Raw genomic sequence first — 16,033 nt, 5'->3', positions numbered from 1 at the left:
TTCCAGAAAGCATCAGGGGAGCCCCAGAAAAGAGCAAGTGGAAGGGGTTGGCAATTGGGAACAGGGTGCTCTAGACATGAAAGATATAGCTAATAAGTATTAGAGTCAGTGTATTTACACCTGCAGTAGTCAGAACTCAGACGGTTTTCCAGCCGATGTTGGGTGAGCAAGTCATACAGGATTATGGGTATTTTTCTTATTTAAATGAAATATTAATATTTTGTTCTCATGGGGTTGGGACGGTTAAGGGTTTTTTAAGGTTCATGCATATACCTTTTTGTGAGAAACAGAGCGTTCATATGATAATGAGCCCAAACCTTGGAGCAGTAGCCTGAGGAGACGTTGAATGCCAAGGAGCGTTGGGTGCAATGGTGTAGGTAACATGGATTCAGTGGTGGTGTTCAGGAGAAAGTCCTACAGGATGCAAGTCTGGTTCGGAGAGTAATAAATCTCTAGGCATGAAATGATAAGCTATGTGCTTCCTAGCTGGTTGATAAACATCTGTTGACTGAATGAGTAAATTTCTTCCATGCCATCTTAGGTTGATGAAGATGAGCCCCTGTTCCTCAGCTTAATTAATGACCTGTTTCCAGGATTACACCTAGACAGTAGCACTTATGTGGAACTACAAGCTGCAGTAGCCAACCAGGTCAAAGAAGAAGGCTTGATTAACCATCCACCCTGGAATCTCAAACTTGTGCAGGTAAAGAAATTTTAGTCTATTATCAGTATAATGATAGGCGTGTGTTACTAAAGATCGCCATTTGAGGAGAACTCACGATATTAGTCTTGATGTAAGTGTTGAAACAAAATGAAAACACGTAGATACAAGAAGAGTCCTCATGGGGATGTGTTGGTCCTAGTGGAATAGTATGGATTTATTGAGGTTACCTGTACCTGGTGAGAAGGTTGAGTGGTAACCAGAATCTCAAGAACACTTGGGAGGCGATATGAAGTTATGAAAACCCAGGGAGATGGAATGATCCAGCTGGCTTCTTGTGCCTGTCCGGCAGCATCGCCCATGGCTGGGTGCCTCTGTGGGGCATGGAACCTGAGGAATCTGGTAGTGTTACTTTGCTCCTACTTTGTGCTTGGACATGTTCACACACTGACACTAAAACTTGAATCTTTTTCTGCATCTCTTGGTGACTTTCTGTCCATCACATTTCACCTATGACAACCACCCAACCACTTTATCAGCAGAGTCAAGAAGCTGTTGCAAAGATGCAGGATTAAATCTCTACAAACTTGATGCTTTGGGGTATTTTTCAAGGCTTTTGGAATATGAATGAGCCAAAATTTTGGAGACTGTTAAGAACTGCATTTGAAAAATAACAATTCTTATTTTTTTTAATTTTATTAGTTTCAGGTGCGCAAGACAAAGCAATACTTAGATGTTTATCATTTATATCCCTCACACTATGTGATCTCCCCTCCCCCATCCACTATCCCTCTGACATTGCACAGAGCCATTACATTTCCACTGTCTCTATTCCTAATGCTGTACTCTGCTTCCTGTAACCATATACATGCATATATATATATATATATATATATATATATATATATATATATATATATAATTATAGTTGGCATTCATTATTGTTCAGCTTCAGGTGTACAGTGCAGAGATCAGGCATCTACATCACCCCTGAGGTGGTCTCCCAAATGGGACATGTGTCCATCGGATACCCTACAAAATCTTTACATTATTGATTACGTTCCCCAAATTAATTTTCAAAACCCCGTGGCCATCTTGTGGTTACCGACTATTTTCTAAACCCCTCACCTTCCCCCTTATCCCCACCCCCCCGCCCATCTAGCAACCCTCAGTTTTTCCTCTATGTCTCCAAAACTGTTTCTGATTAGTTCGTTCACTTATTCTTTTCTTTAGATTCTGCATATAAGTGAGATCATATGGTATTTGCCTTTTTCTGTCTGACTTATTTCACTTAACATAATGTTCTCTAGGTCCATCCATGTTGTTGCAAATGGTAAGATTTCTTTCTTCTTTATGGCTGCATAATACTCCATTGTATAAATGTACCACAGTTTCTTAATCCAGTCATCTACTGATGGGCATTTCGGTTGTTTCCATGTCTTGGCTATTGTGTATAGTGCTGCAATAAACATAGGAGTGCATGAAGATTTTTGAATTGGAGTTTTGAATTTCTCCGGATAGATACCTAGGAGTGGGATTGCTGGATCATAAGGTAGTTCCATTTTCAGATTTTTGAGATACCTCCGTACTGTTTTCCATAGTGGCTGCACCAATCTGCATTCCCACCAACAGTTCTTATTTTAACTTACTGTTTTTGCCAGATTATAAGAAGGGCAAGTATATGAAACATATCCAAATCTTGCAAGGACATGTTTAAAGTTTAAAAGTTTAAGTATTTTTCATTATCCATATATTGGAAACCATTTAAAAACCTTTTTTAATTTCTGAGAACACCTTTTATATTTAATATGCATAAAGTATGCTGAGTGCTAAAATCCTAGTCATCTCAGTGGGTGAGGGGCTAGAATATTGTGTTCTTTTTTGATGTCAATAACATTGCTCTTTGATATAATGTTATGGCCAGTGCCTCTGTTGCTTTTAAACTGGGTAACAGTAGTCATATATTTATATCTAAAATGTTAGAAGAACTCAATTTCTACCTCTGACCAGCTGTGAGACCCGTGACTTCTTATTTTCATTAAGAAAACAATAGACAGGATGTTTTAACAGACACTGTCCATGTCCTTGAACCATTTCTATGTGCACTTCCTCAGCTTCCGTGTGATTCTAATACATTCACCCACATTCACCACTCCCTTCTGGAGAACTGGAGCCACTTTGTTGCCATGCCTGGGGCTTTATTTCCCACCCACCCCCAAACCTGCGTCTCCTCAGTGAAGGACTAATGGGTTACCCTCTACAGGATTTTTGTCCTCCACCACACCTTGCTTGGCTTTTCCCCATTCCTGTTCTGCTTCTCCCACTCCGTTATCAATTTCTCCTGGGAGCAACCCCTGAATACATCACTTGCTCAAGAGTCCTCATCTCACGCTATGTTTCTGAGGAACCAGAAGGCGGATGTGCAACTTGGATCGTCACCATAATGATTTGTGTTGCTGCTTTCCACCACGAGGGGGCGATACCATCACATTACATGCAGACAAAGTGGAAAACTGTTTGCTATGTATCAGCAAAACAAAATCACTAGTATTATAGTTTGAGACGCAAAAACTAGATCCTGAATTATTTATTTCCAAAATGTAATTCAAGTTCCATATTTTCATTACGTTATCAGTTGTGTCGTTTTATAACATAGTGTTAATTTGCCTTCCACGTCCAGTAAAACAAAAAACATTTATATATTCTCATCTTTTAAATAGTGAACTAGTTACTTCAGTGAGGCACTGATTAAAAAGCTTTTTAAATTTCAGCACACTACTTCTACAAATGTCCGCAAGAGGCTTACAAGTTACATTTTTCAATTGTTTGTTTCATTTCATTGCGTAGTTATATGAAACATCGCTGGTGCGTCATGGCTTGATGACTCTTGGGCCTAGTGGTTCAGGGAAGACAACTGTTATAACAATCCTAATGAAGGCATTAACAGAGTGCGGCCGGCCTCACAGAGAAATGCGAATGAATCCAAAAGCTATTACTGCGCCTCAGATGTTTGGCAGACTGGACACTGCTACCAATGATTGGACAGATGGGATTTTTTCTACTCTGTGGAGAAAAACATTAAAAGCTAAAAAAGGTACACATAAGCTCTCCTTTGTGGTCAATGTTTTCCTGCCAGTTGATTAATAATAGTTATTTGCATAATTTTCTGTTTTAATTATTTTCAGGTGAAAAGTGATTTTGTTTTAATTATTCACAGGTGAAAACATATTCCTTATCTTAGATGGCCCTGTAGATGCCATTTGGATTGAGAATTTAAATTCTGTGTTGGACGACAATAAGACACTCACATTAGCTAACGGAGATCGCATCCCCATGTCCCCTAATTGTAAGCTTTTGTTTGAAGTCCACAATATTGAGAACGCCTCTCCTGCCACAGTTTCTAGGATGGGCATGGTCTACATCAGCAGTTCTGCTCTCAGCTGGAGGCCGATATTACAGGTGGGGACAGAGACCCCCAGAAGCATGCTCAGTGTCTTTCTATGTTTCACTTCCTTAATAAACAGAGATTCTGTTTCTTTGCTGCAGGCATGGTTGAACAAGCGCACTGCACAGGAAGCTTCTGTATTCCAAAGTCTGTATGATAAAATATTTGAAGATATACATACATTTATGAAACTAAACCTCAATCCAAAAATGCAACTCTTAGAGTGCAACTATATCATGCAAGTAAGATTTTTTTTTGTACATTCACTACTTAGATTTGAGATTTTTTTTCACTAAGTTGCAGTTTAGAGACGTCTGAAATAGAAAATTCATGCAGTCCATAGAAATCTTTTTATCATGTGGCTGTGAAGGCTCTGAGAAGTTGGATTCCTATTAAAGAGCTCGTTAGTGCTCTTACTGCTATCTCTTTTCTGTTTTTCACTTCCCAGGGGGGGTATTGTCAGGGGAAGGGTAACGAACCATCTTTCTCATTGTCAAGCTTAGTAACCTTCTCAGAAAGTGTGTCCAATAATGAGAGTAGGCAACATAAATAAAGTTGGCAGTTCTACAGAAAAGTACAAAAAAGAGCTGGTAGCAATCAGGAGAAGATGGATGGCAATCTTGGCTTTGCAAATTTAGTGTATACTAGATAGGGCAGGGGTGTCAAAACTGTGGTCCGGGGGCCAACTGCGGTCCACAATCCATTGTTAATTGGCCCGCAGCAAATTCTAAAAATATATTTAGTTTACTTAAATAAACCAGGTGAGGCAATACATACTTCACCTCGAGTGAGTGGCCCGGCTGTTTGTGTATTTTACCTCATATGGCCCTTGGTAAAAAACGTTGAAAAAAGTTTGGACACCCCTGAGATAGGGAAACCTTTAAACAATTTTCCAAGTAGTTTATAGTATTTTCTTTTTTTCCATACTCAGTTTTCCTTATTAGTCTTTGGGGGTAAAAAACAGAATTAAGTGTAGATTTTTAAGGGCTCTCCTGATTCTGGTCTGTAAGTGATCTCTCATTATCAATTCTAGGCTTTGATTCTCTCTTAGCATAAGGGACATCAGTCAGTTAGGGTGGGTGGGTTAGAAATAGTATATAAGGCAGAAATCAATGAATATTTAGCAATTACTTAAAATGCATAATATAAGTGAAAATCCTATCTTGAAATAATGTTTTGAAAGACTGAGGATGTCTTACTTGTAGATACATTTCTTTCTGATGCCGTATGGGGGTTGGCATACTTTTTCTTAAAGGGGCATGTAGGGCAAATATTTTAGGCTTTGCATAAGTGAATATTTTAGGCTTTGTACAACTCTCTGTCTCATTCACTCTCCTCTGCTGTCTTATTGCAAAAGCAGCCAGACACAATGTGTACATGAATGAGTGTTACTCTATTTCAGTAAAACTTTATTTGTCAAACAGGTGGCAGGACCCTGCGGCCACAATTTTCTGAGCCCTGCAAAATGTTAAAAAGAAATAAAATCTTTGATCTAGAAAATTGGGAGTAACCAAACTTTAGAACCAGAAATTACCTTAGAAAATATCTAGTCTAGGCTTTTTGCTTTTCAGATCAGGAAACTGAGACTCAGAACGGTTAGTGGCATGAGCTGGGAGTAGAAACCATAACTCCAGATTACCGGGTTAGCAGTCCTTTTTGCTGGGCCATGCAGCCCAGCAAAGCAGGATGACTTTTCTTTGAAATGCTGATGGCTGTTGGACAGTGATCACGCAATGTCCAGAGATTTATTTGCTGTCTTTCCCTCCTTCTTCTAAATGTATTATCATTTAAAATTTTTATTTGAAACATTTAAATATAAATTTTCATTTTATTGTATTTTAAATATTTTCAGTCTCTCACTCTTCTGGAAGGTTTAATTCCCTCAAAAGAAGAAGGTGGTGTTTCATGTGTCGAGCATCTTCATAAATTATTTGTGTTTGGCCTAATGTGGAGTTTAGGAGCCATTCTGGAATTGGAAAGCAGAGACAAGCTTGAAGTCTTTTTACGAAATCATGAAAGCAAGTTAGACTTACCAAAAATACCTAAAGGCACAAATCAAACCATGTATGAGTTTTATGTTACTGATTATGGTAAGCACAGTGACTTATACCTGAAATGAAATGACATTTTTTTCCTAAAATGGGAAATATAATAAACTCTTCTATAGGGAAATACTAAACCAATTATATATGAAGAACATAATTGCTAATACATTTTTAAAGGGCATATATGCAAAGAATAATATAATTTTGCATACTGGCCATGTTGGGAACTGGTTATAGAGACTTTTGACTTCTCCTTTTGGAGTGGCCTAAGTGAAATCTGGCATAAATAAGTTAGCAATACTCTTACATTATCTACTTTCTAATGCTTGACAGGGAAAGATAGCAGTGTAGAGAACACAGATTCTTCATGATGCAGGAACAGATCAATCCCACAACTTCCCTGTTGGAAATGTCAGAATAAGTAGAGAATGAACCAATCAGATGGGTCCTACATACGTGTAGTAGACCCAGCCTGCAGTGTGTGGTATGGCCTAGCTCACCTCTCTCTAAAAGAAATGCCCTTGAGCTTGGTGCCTTTATCCAGAGCCAATCTCCCCATTTTTCTAAGTCTCAGAGAAGAAAATAATGCTTCCTAAAAACTGTATTTATCTCTGGTTCTTCCTAAAACCCCAAAAGAGCAAAGGTATTTTTTTAAATGCATAAACTTAAAAGAATAGGAGAGTAGACAGCAATAACTACATTCTGAAAGCAAAAAAGCAGAAAGGTAAGTGGCAGTTGATTTAGCACACCGGTCAAAAAGGTAAGCCCTAAACCAGCAGTGGGAATAGTTGAGAAACAATGTAGTGTACATTATAGAACCTTCTAAGCGTTCAGGCATTGGAAACTGGGGTGAAGGTAGAGGTAAACAACAGAGGGCTGATTGTAAGTCTGCTTAAGAAACACACCTCCAGGTCCTCTTTCCAAACCACACTACTAGACAACTGCATCTATCCCACACTGGCCAAAAACTAAAGAATTATTGTATGGAGAATGTAATACACAGGGTTCCCTGGGCTTGGGGGACACTAGTCATATTTGAGGGAAGGGGAATCATTTGAAAATGAGGATTAAGTGGAAGTTTGTGTTTTAAAGGGCCTTTATAAAGAAACTGAGGTAAATGAATTTTTTTTCAGCTAGCCATCTTTAACCAGAATGACCAGTAATTTTACAGCATGTGATTAGATGCCATTAAAGATTTGAGATCATAAAAGGGAGGTTCAACTCAAAATGCAAACTAAAATTAAATTCATCCTTAAATCTAGATGTGAATTCCCTTAGAATCCAGAGCCAACCAAAAGATGGTTCCATGCAAAGATCAATAAAAGTGTTATAATTCTTGGTAGAGATAACAGGGGTGAAAAAGAGAAGGCATGAATTACCATTGTCCAGAATGCAAAAGGGAACATCACTACAGAACCTATAGACATTTTAAAAAATAAGAAATGAATATTAGAAACAACATAAAAAACATACATTTGACAATGCAGACAGGGCATGTAGGAAATGGACAAATTCTTTGAAAGATACAAACTACTAAACAACATCAAGAAGAAATAGATAGGCAAATATCCATATTTCTACTAAAAAACATTGACTTTATAGTTAAATCCCTTTCCAGAAAGAAAACTCCAGGCCCGGATGACTTCACTAGTGAATTTTACCAACTACATAGGAGGAAATAATGCCAATTCTACATAAACTCTTCCAAACTAGATAAGGAGGAAATACTTTCTAGCCCATTTTATAAGGACAGTGTTATTCTGATACCAACACCAGAGAAAGACATTACAAGGAAAAGAAACTATAGACCAGTATCCCTCAAGAATATTGACACAAATTTCTTAGTAAAATTTTAACAAATTAAATCCAACAATGTATATAAAGGATAATATATTAAATCCAAGTGGGTATTTATTCTAGGACCGGAAGTTTGGATTAACATTAAAAAACCAGTATAGTTCAACATTTTAACAGATTAAAAAACAAACCATACAGTATTCTAAATAAATGCAGAAAAAACATTTGGCAAAATTTAATACCCTGTCATGATGACACTCTCAGTAAACTAGGAATAGGAACTTTATCATTCTGATAAAGGACATCCTCAAAAAAGCTAACATTATATATTTAATGGTGAGAGACTGAATACGTCCTTACCAAGATTAGGAACAAGACAAGAATGTTCTTTCTCACCACTTCTATTCAATATTTAACTAGAGGTTCTAGCAGGTGCAAGAAGACCATAAGCAAACAAACATAAGTAATAAATACCTACAGATTGGAAAAGAATAAGTAAAGCTCTCTTTATTTGCAGATGATATTACCATTTGTGGAACCCTCAAAAAAGTTATTAGACCTAGTAAACAAGTTGAGCAAGGTCACAGAATAAAAGGATAATACACAATAATAAATTGTATTTCTATAAGTTTACAAGAAACAATTAGAAATTGAAATTTTAATATACCATTTAAAATAGCATCCAAAAAAATGAAATACTTACAGATAAATTTAACAAAATGTGTGTATATGATCGTGTACTGAAAACTACAAAACTGCTAAGAGAAATTAAAGAAGCCCTAAATAACTGGAGAGAGAAATAATATTTATAGATTAGAAGACTCAAGATTGTTAAAGTGTTATTTCATTCCAAAATTGATCTATAGGTTTAGTGTAATCACAGTGGAAATCCCGATAAGCTTTTTGGTTGAAATTTAGAAATGAATTATAAAATTATATGGAAATGGAAAGGACCTAGAATAAGCAAATAAGTTTTTTAAAAAGTCACATGACTTAATTTTAAGGCTTACAATAAAGCTATAGTACTCAACACAATGTAGTATTGGCATAAGGGTGTATATTTAGATGAATGGAGTAGATAAGAATTCAGAAATAGACTCACCCATATGTGATCAGTTGATTTCTACAAAGACATCAAGGTAATTCAGTAGAGGAAAGGATTGGGTTTTTAGCCAGTAGTGCCAGAACAATGGATTAGCCAAATATTAAAAAAAAAAAAAAAAAACCAGACAAAATCCCAAGAACTTTGACTCTTACCTCACACTATCCACAAAAATATATCTTAATAATGAACTCAAAATAGATCATAAAGCTAAACATAAGAGCTAAAACTGTAAAATTGCTAGAAGAAAACAGTGTTTATCTCATGGGAGTAAGCAAAGATTTCTCAGATAGGATCAGAAAAAGCCCAAATTATAAAAGAAAAAATTAATAAATTTGACTTCATGAAAATTTAAATCTTTCGCTATTTAAGTCGCTGTTAAGAAAATAAAAAGTCTAGCCACAGAATGGGGAGAAATATTTGAAAACATATGTATGTATATCTGATAAAAGAATTTTATCCAGAATACATAAAGAACTCTTGCAGTTCAATAATAACAAATAGGCAGCCAATCCAAAAAATTTTCAATGGATAATAAATTTAAATAGGTGCTTCACCAAATAAGATTTATGAATGGTGAAAAAAGCCCATGAAAAGATACACAATGTCATTGATCTTCAGGGAAATGCAAATTAAAACCACATGGGGATATTTAGCCTCTAGAATGGCTAAAATTTAAAAAGATTAATAATACCAAATATTTCAAGGATGTGAAACAACTGGAACTCTCATATGCTACACAGTGGTACAGCTACTTTGGAAAACAGTTTGGCAGCTTCTTAAAAGTTAAACATGCACTTATATGACTTGATTATTTTACAACAAAACTTGATATTGGATTGATTCTTGCAATGATGAATATTTGCTTTGCTACTGTCAAATGTAACCCTTGCTCTCTTTCCATACAGTCTATGTACAAGGTAATTTTTTTTGGTACAATCCCAAATCATAGCATAATCTTTTTGAAGACATTTTAAGTGGCAGTTAAACTCAACAGTGAAATAACAGCAATGCAAGTAACTCAATTTAAATGGCAACAATATGAATAGCTCTGACCAGGTTTGCCTAGCCAACAATGATTGTAAGGTATCATTCAAGAGATGCCAAAATGTAAATAAAGTTTTTTATCACATTGATGAAATGTGATAAGAATTATTATTATAACAATAATACCAATCAGTAAATTAGTAGTTACTGTAAGTCAGAATCTGGGGACTCTATGACACTGTTTTCGGGCCAAATTTGTTTTTCCTGTTTCTCATGGCGAACATCCTTGGTCCAGTAATCAGTAATCCCTCTTTTGGTCTTTTCCATCCTTTCAGTTGATGTGGTTTCCTACTAGATACTAAACATGTCATTGGTTTTAGTACTAGCTGATTCTGATTGAATCTCAGGCCAGATCTCTCTAGATGAATGATTTAGTAAATAAAAAACCTTGTAAAGAGTCAAAACAAATTTAATTATCAAATGCCACATGTATTAGATAAGCAGATATTAGATTAGATATTAGAGAAGAGATTAGATAAGTAGATATGTTAATATGTTTAGGAAAATGTTTAAAATGTTTACATGATTCTGTTGATTGTTTATAGCACTTGTATTTTTGTGTTCTGATTACTTCTGAAGAATGCAGTTTTATTAAGATCAATTTTACTTATTGTATAGGTGATTGGGAGCACTGGAATAAGAAACTTCAGCCATATTTTTATCCAACTGACAGTATTCCAGAATATGCATCAATTTTGGTTCCAAATGTTGACAATATTAGAACAAATTTTTTGATAGACACCATTGCAAAACAAAATAAAGTAAGTTTGATAGTTTCTTGGATGATCATAAAACATGTAAGAAACACATGCCTTTCCACACACATCAGATAGAAAAATTAAATTCCAGCACAATGGGATGGAGGTAGTGTCATCTGAGAAAAACATGTTTGGGAAATGAACCCCAGGTCCCAGGATATACTTCTAACTCGGTATCCTCTGAACGGCTGACTCCTAGCTCGCTAAGCAAAGTGGGTGTCTGCTTACAAAATCCTTCCATACTCCCATGGGCACGTGAATATTCACTCATATTTTCTTCCAGCACTTTTATAGTATGCATTTTACATTTAAATCTTTAATTCAATTAGGATTTACATTGATGTAGGTGTAATTCTAAAAAGTCTTTAAAAATGAGTTGTATTAATTTATAGAATAAAAGAATGGCTACTAGAACCATAAGATATTTAAAACTAAACATGTTGTAGAACACCTATAAACATGATTACCCTGTGATTGCAGGCTGTTTTGCTCATAGGAGAGCAGGGAACTGCAAAAACTGTAATGGTTAAGGCCTATTTGAAAAAATATGATCCTGAAGTACACTTATCCAAAAGTCTAAACTTTTCATCTGCGACGGAACCAATGATGTTTCAGGTAAAACCCATCATTTGCTGTAGTATTCCACATATTAAATATTTTAAGTGGTGGTTACACTGAAATGTATATGCATACAAAACACTGAGCTATATCTATATAGATAGATATATCAGAAGAAATGGTGCTGCAGTTGGCATTCAGCTATTTAACCTTCCTAAGGCAGAGATTAAAGCCAAGTCCAAATAGCGTATTTTGATTAATAGCCTAAAATTTATTAATAGCCTAAAATTTGGATTACTAGCCAAATATTGAGGCTGAAGCTGAATTTTTGAGTGTATCTCTTTTAACATAAAGTAATGATTAACATTCCAAAAGCTTATTTTTTAAATTCACAATGTGTATTTTAATAGTGGCATTTATGCATATTAAATAAGTAAATTATATTTTACTCTGGAAAACATACTCATAATTTTTAGAAATATGGATTGAAATTTTTTTCATTTTTTAATTAGTTTCAGGTATACAAAACAATGTAATAGTTAGACATTTATACCCCTAACAAAGTGATAACCTCCCTCCCCCAATCTACTACCCTTTGACATCGTATATAGCTGTTACATTTCCATTGACTCTATTCCCTACGCTGTACTCCACATCCTGTGAACATATATGTATATATATATATATATATATATATATATATATATATATATACACACACACATATATGTATATGTATATATATATACACACACACATTTATATATATGTATATATATACACACACACACACACACACACATATATATATATAAAAATTATAGTTGACATTCAGTATTATTCAGCTTCAGCTTCAGGTGTACAACACAATGGTCAGGCATCTACACTATCCGTGAAGTGATCTCCCTAATAAGACAAGTGCCCATCTGACACCCTGCAAAATCTTTACAACATTATTGATTTGGATTGAAATTTAATGCATAAGACAAATCATTGCTTTGTCTCCAGAGAACAATTGAAAGCTATGTGGATAAGCGAATGGGAAGCACATACGGGCCACCAGGAGGAAGAAAAATGACTGTATTTATTGATGATATTAATATGCCAGTCATTAATGAATGGGGAGATCAGGTATGATATTTAATTGGTATTCTTAGTTATATATAAAAATGTTAATAGCCTTCATCTTACTAAGCCTAGTAAAAATTCTCAGTCTTTTTTTTAATTAAATTTATTGGGGTGACATTGGTTAATAAAATTACATAGGTTTCAAGTGTACAATTCTATAATATATCATCTATATATCACATTGTTGCAGTCATATCAGACCCTTAGATAACATGCCCTCTTCCCCTGAAGATTTCAGTTCCGGAACCACTGTTACTCTCTCCAGCACTGTCCCGGTCACCTGGCCAGTTTCACAGGAACTCGCCCTTCAGAGGGTTCTGCATGTGGTTTAATGCTCTGCTGTTGCCTTCTGGAAATTCTTAATAATTTTGTAAAAGGAACCTTGCATTTTCATTTTGCCCTGTGCCACGCAAATTATGTAGCCTGTTTTCATAATTCTTGGTGATGTCAATACCTGCTAACGTGATCTTGGCCTCTCAGTTCCTTGACCTTTCCTCCTCCAATGATGGTGTCTTCCACCCTGTCTGAATGACTCATTCATGCAGTCATATCCTGCACTTTTTTCATTATTGATATGACTCCTTCATTATCTCAACTTCAAGCATTTTATTCTCTGATTACCATGTCCACTCTTTGTAGCTTATTCCCTCTGCTGTCCAGACTCCAGATGGAACTACTATTTATTTTTCCTTCCATCATTTTCTCTCATTTCCTCACTTCTTTTCCCAGCTGAAATTCTATGATCCATCATTATAATCACTGTAGCATACACCTTCTCATCATCTGCCTAAACCATGTTAAAGTCTTGTTAAAACTTTCTGTCTACTCTCCATCCGCCTGACCTATGCGCCTAAATTGACTGGAGAAAACCACACAATCCTGGTTTCACTTTAAAATCATGATCATGGGCCTCAACTGAGCTCTTCATGCTGCCCAATCACTGTATGTCTCATGTTTATGTCTTTGTCTTGTACTGCGTATCCATTCAGGCTTCTGCTCTGGGAGATGACTGTTTCATACTTGCTTCTTTTTCCCAGACCGCCAACACCTCCATTTCCTTGCCCTCAGCTGAGCATAGATGTGTTGCAGCTTTCTTCCTATTTCTGTAAGGAAATGGATATTTTTCCTTTTGTTTGTTTGCTACCTATATACTGTACTCAATTTCTACGTTCTAGTGGTGACTCTAGACAGTCCATTCTGCATGCACAGATCATCAAAAATAAAGATAAACAAACCCTTTATTCCCATTTTGTATATCCCATGACCTTTGAACATGTCAGTTTCCTTTATCTTTCTCCTGACTTATCATGTTATTGTTGACTTGTATTTTAAGTCTATATCTTTCTTTTCAAAAAGATCTCCCATGAAGCATTATTTTACTCTTTTGTATATTCACTTTTCATTTGCATTACCCACATATTTACCACTTTCTTTGCTCTATTTATTCTTGCATCTCAGGCCTTCCTTCTGGTATCATGTCCCTTCTGCTTTTAGAACTTCCTTTAGAGAGAGTCTTTTAATGACTAATTCTTAGTTTTTGTTTGTCTGCAGGTGTCTTTATTCCATCTTTATTTGAAAGACATTGCTGCTGAATGTAAAAATCTAAGTTGGCAGTTATTTTCTTTCATCACATTGAATATATTCCTGTCTTCTGTTTTCCTTGCTGATATTGAGAAGTCAGCTACCACATAAGCATTGCACCTCTGAAGTTAATCTGCCTTTTTTCACTTGCTTCTTTTAAGACTTTCACTTTACATTACATATATATATATATATATATATATATATATATATATATATATATATATATTTAATGATGTTCCTTGGTGTATATTTATTTGTATTTATTTGCTTGAGATTCACTGGGACTTGTGACTGTGGTTTGGTGTCTTTCATCAATTCTAGAAAATTCCAGTCTTTATCTCTTCTGTCTCATTTTGTTCCCTTTTCTCAGACTCTGTCCAAATGTATATTAGACTTTCTTCTATGCCCTCTATGTGTCTGTAGTTCTCTTGTATACATCCCAAACTTCTCTCTCTTCAGTGCTTATATTCTAGATTATTTCCACCTCTGCCTTCCATTTCACTAATTTTATCTTCTTTTTTAGTCTAATCTACTGTCAAATTATTCATTGAGTTTTAATTCTAGTTACTATTTGATTCTCTTTTCTTTCAAATATGTTGTCATTTTTTATAATTTCCTATTCCTTACATATATTTTCAAATTTGTTGTTTATTTCTTTAAACATGTTGAGCACAGTTGTTTTAATTTCTGTGTCTGTTAATTCTAGCATGTGAAGTCTATGTGGGTCTGTTTCTGTTTTCTACGGTTTTAAATAGTTCTTGTTCAGATTCAAGCTGTCTTGTTTTCTGTATGTATCTTTGACAGATTGCTAGGTCATTGCCCTTGAAAAATTATCACTGGCTATTTCTTAAAGCCTAGGAGGATATGTCCTCATTCAGATAGGTTTTGAAGTTATTTTTGTTTTGGTTTTTGGGGGGTTTTTGTTTGTTTGTTTTTGCCAGATCCTTCAGAATTTATTTAGTCAGGATCATCTCAAAGCACCGTTAAGATTAGGAAGTCTCTGGCCCGCTGAGGCTATGTGTTATACCCAGGTGCATACCTGAGCAAGTGTCATTCTGAGGCCATAACCTCCCAGGAAAGGCCTCCTTTTCCTTTTTTCTTTCCACTTTCCTCTCCCATTCAGCAGAGTTCCAAGCCAGATAGACCTCTCAGCAGTTCCAACAAGGTGAGGAAAGTGGAGGCATATTCAGATATCATCTATGCACTCTGAAGAGCTCCTGAATTCCAGGCTCATTTATCCAATTAGGGATGTCTAGTTGGATCCCAAACTTAACATGTCAAGTCAAATTCCTGTTGCTCCCTAAACCTGCTCCTCCCGCAGTGTTCTCCATCTCAAGAAATAGCAACTGCACATTCATTCTGTCAGGAAATCACGTTGGCTCTATCTTCAAACTACATCCAAGATTTGACCCTACTTATCACCTCCATTGCTAATACCTGTGCAAACCACCATCTCCCTTCTTGATCACTACAAATGCCTTCTCATTACCTCCCTGGTTCCCTTGCCCCCTTAATCTATTCTCAGATCAGCAACCAATTAAAACATGAGTGATCCCATGACACACTCCTCTGCTCAGAATCCATCCAGACTTGTAGAATATAAATGCCAAAATACTTACCGTAACCCAAAGACCCTACCCTGTCTGATCTCACCTCCTCATGACTGTTCCAACCACATTTACTGAGCCTTGTATACACTGGGTATGATGTTTACTCAGCACCTCTGCATTTGCTGTTTACTCCACCTGGAATACTCTTCCCCTAGATATATAAATGGTTTCCTTTCTCACCTCCTTCAAGTCTTTGCTTATATGTGATGTGAGGTGAAGCTTCCCCTGCTCCCCATATTCAGTTGTACCCCTGAGCACTGCCTGTGTCCTTTCTCTGCTTTTTTTTCCCAAAACGCTT

The 16,033-nt window shown here is 35.9% G+C and overlaps 1 protein-coding gene across 1 annotated transcript in view; it reads left to right on the top strand.

Moving 5' to 3' along the window:
* DNAH8 (dynein axonemal heavy chain 8) overlaps window positions 1-16,033 on the top strand; it is a 358,656-nt gene that overhangs the window by 189,904 nt on the left and 152,719 nt on the right. Inside the window, exons 49-56 of the mRNA XM_074332879.1 lie at window positions 542-703; window positions 3,509-3,755; window positions 3,879-4,120; window positions 4,208-4,348; window positions 5,959-6,196; window positions 10,716-10,858; window positions 11,336-11,470; window positions 12,422-12,544. Coding sequence (XP_074188980.1) covers window positions 542-703; window positions 3,509-3,755; window positions 3,879-4,120; window positions 4,208-4,348; window positions 5,959-6,196; window positions 10,716-10,858; window positions 11,336-11,470; window positions 12,422-12,544 — 1,431 coding nt within the window. The remainder of the gene's footprint in view (window positions 1-541; window positions 704-3,508; window positions 3,756-3,878; window positions 4,121-4,207; window positions 4,349-5,958; window positions 6,197-10,715; window positions 10,859-11,335; window positions 11,471-12,421; window positions 12,545-16,033) is intronic.

Source organism: Rhinolophus sinicus, linkage group LG05 (genome assembly GCF_036562045.2).
Source record: "Rhinolophus sinicus isolate RSC01 linkage group LG05, ASM3656204v1, whole genome shotgun sequence".
NCBI classification, from domain to species: domain Eukaryota; kingdom Metazoa; phylum Chordata; class Mammalia; order Chiroptera; family Rhinolophidae; genus Rhinolophus; species Rhinolophus sinicus.
The sequence above is the reverse complement of the archived record's forward strand: the minus strand, read 5'-3'. Positions and strand labels throughout refer to the sequence as shown.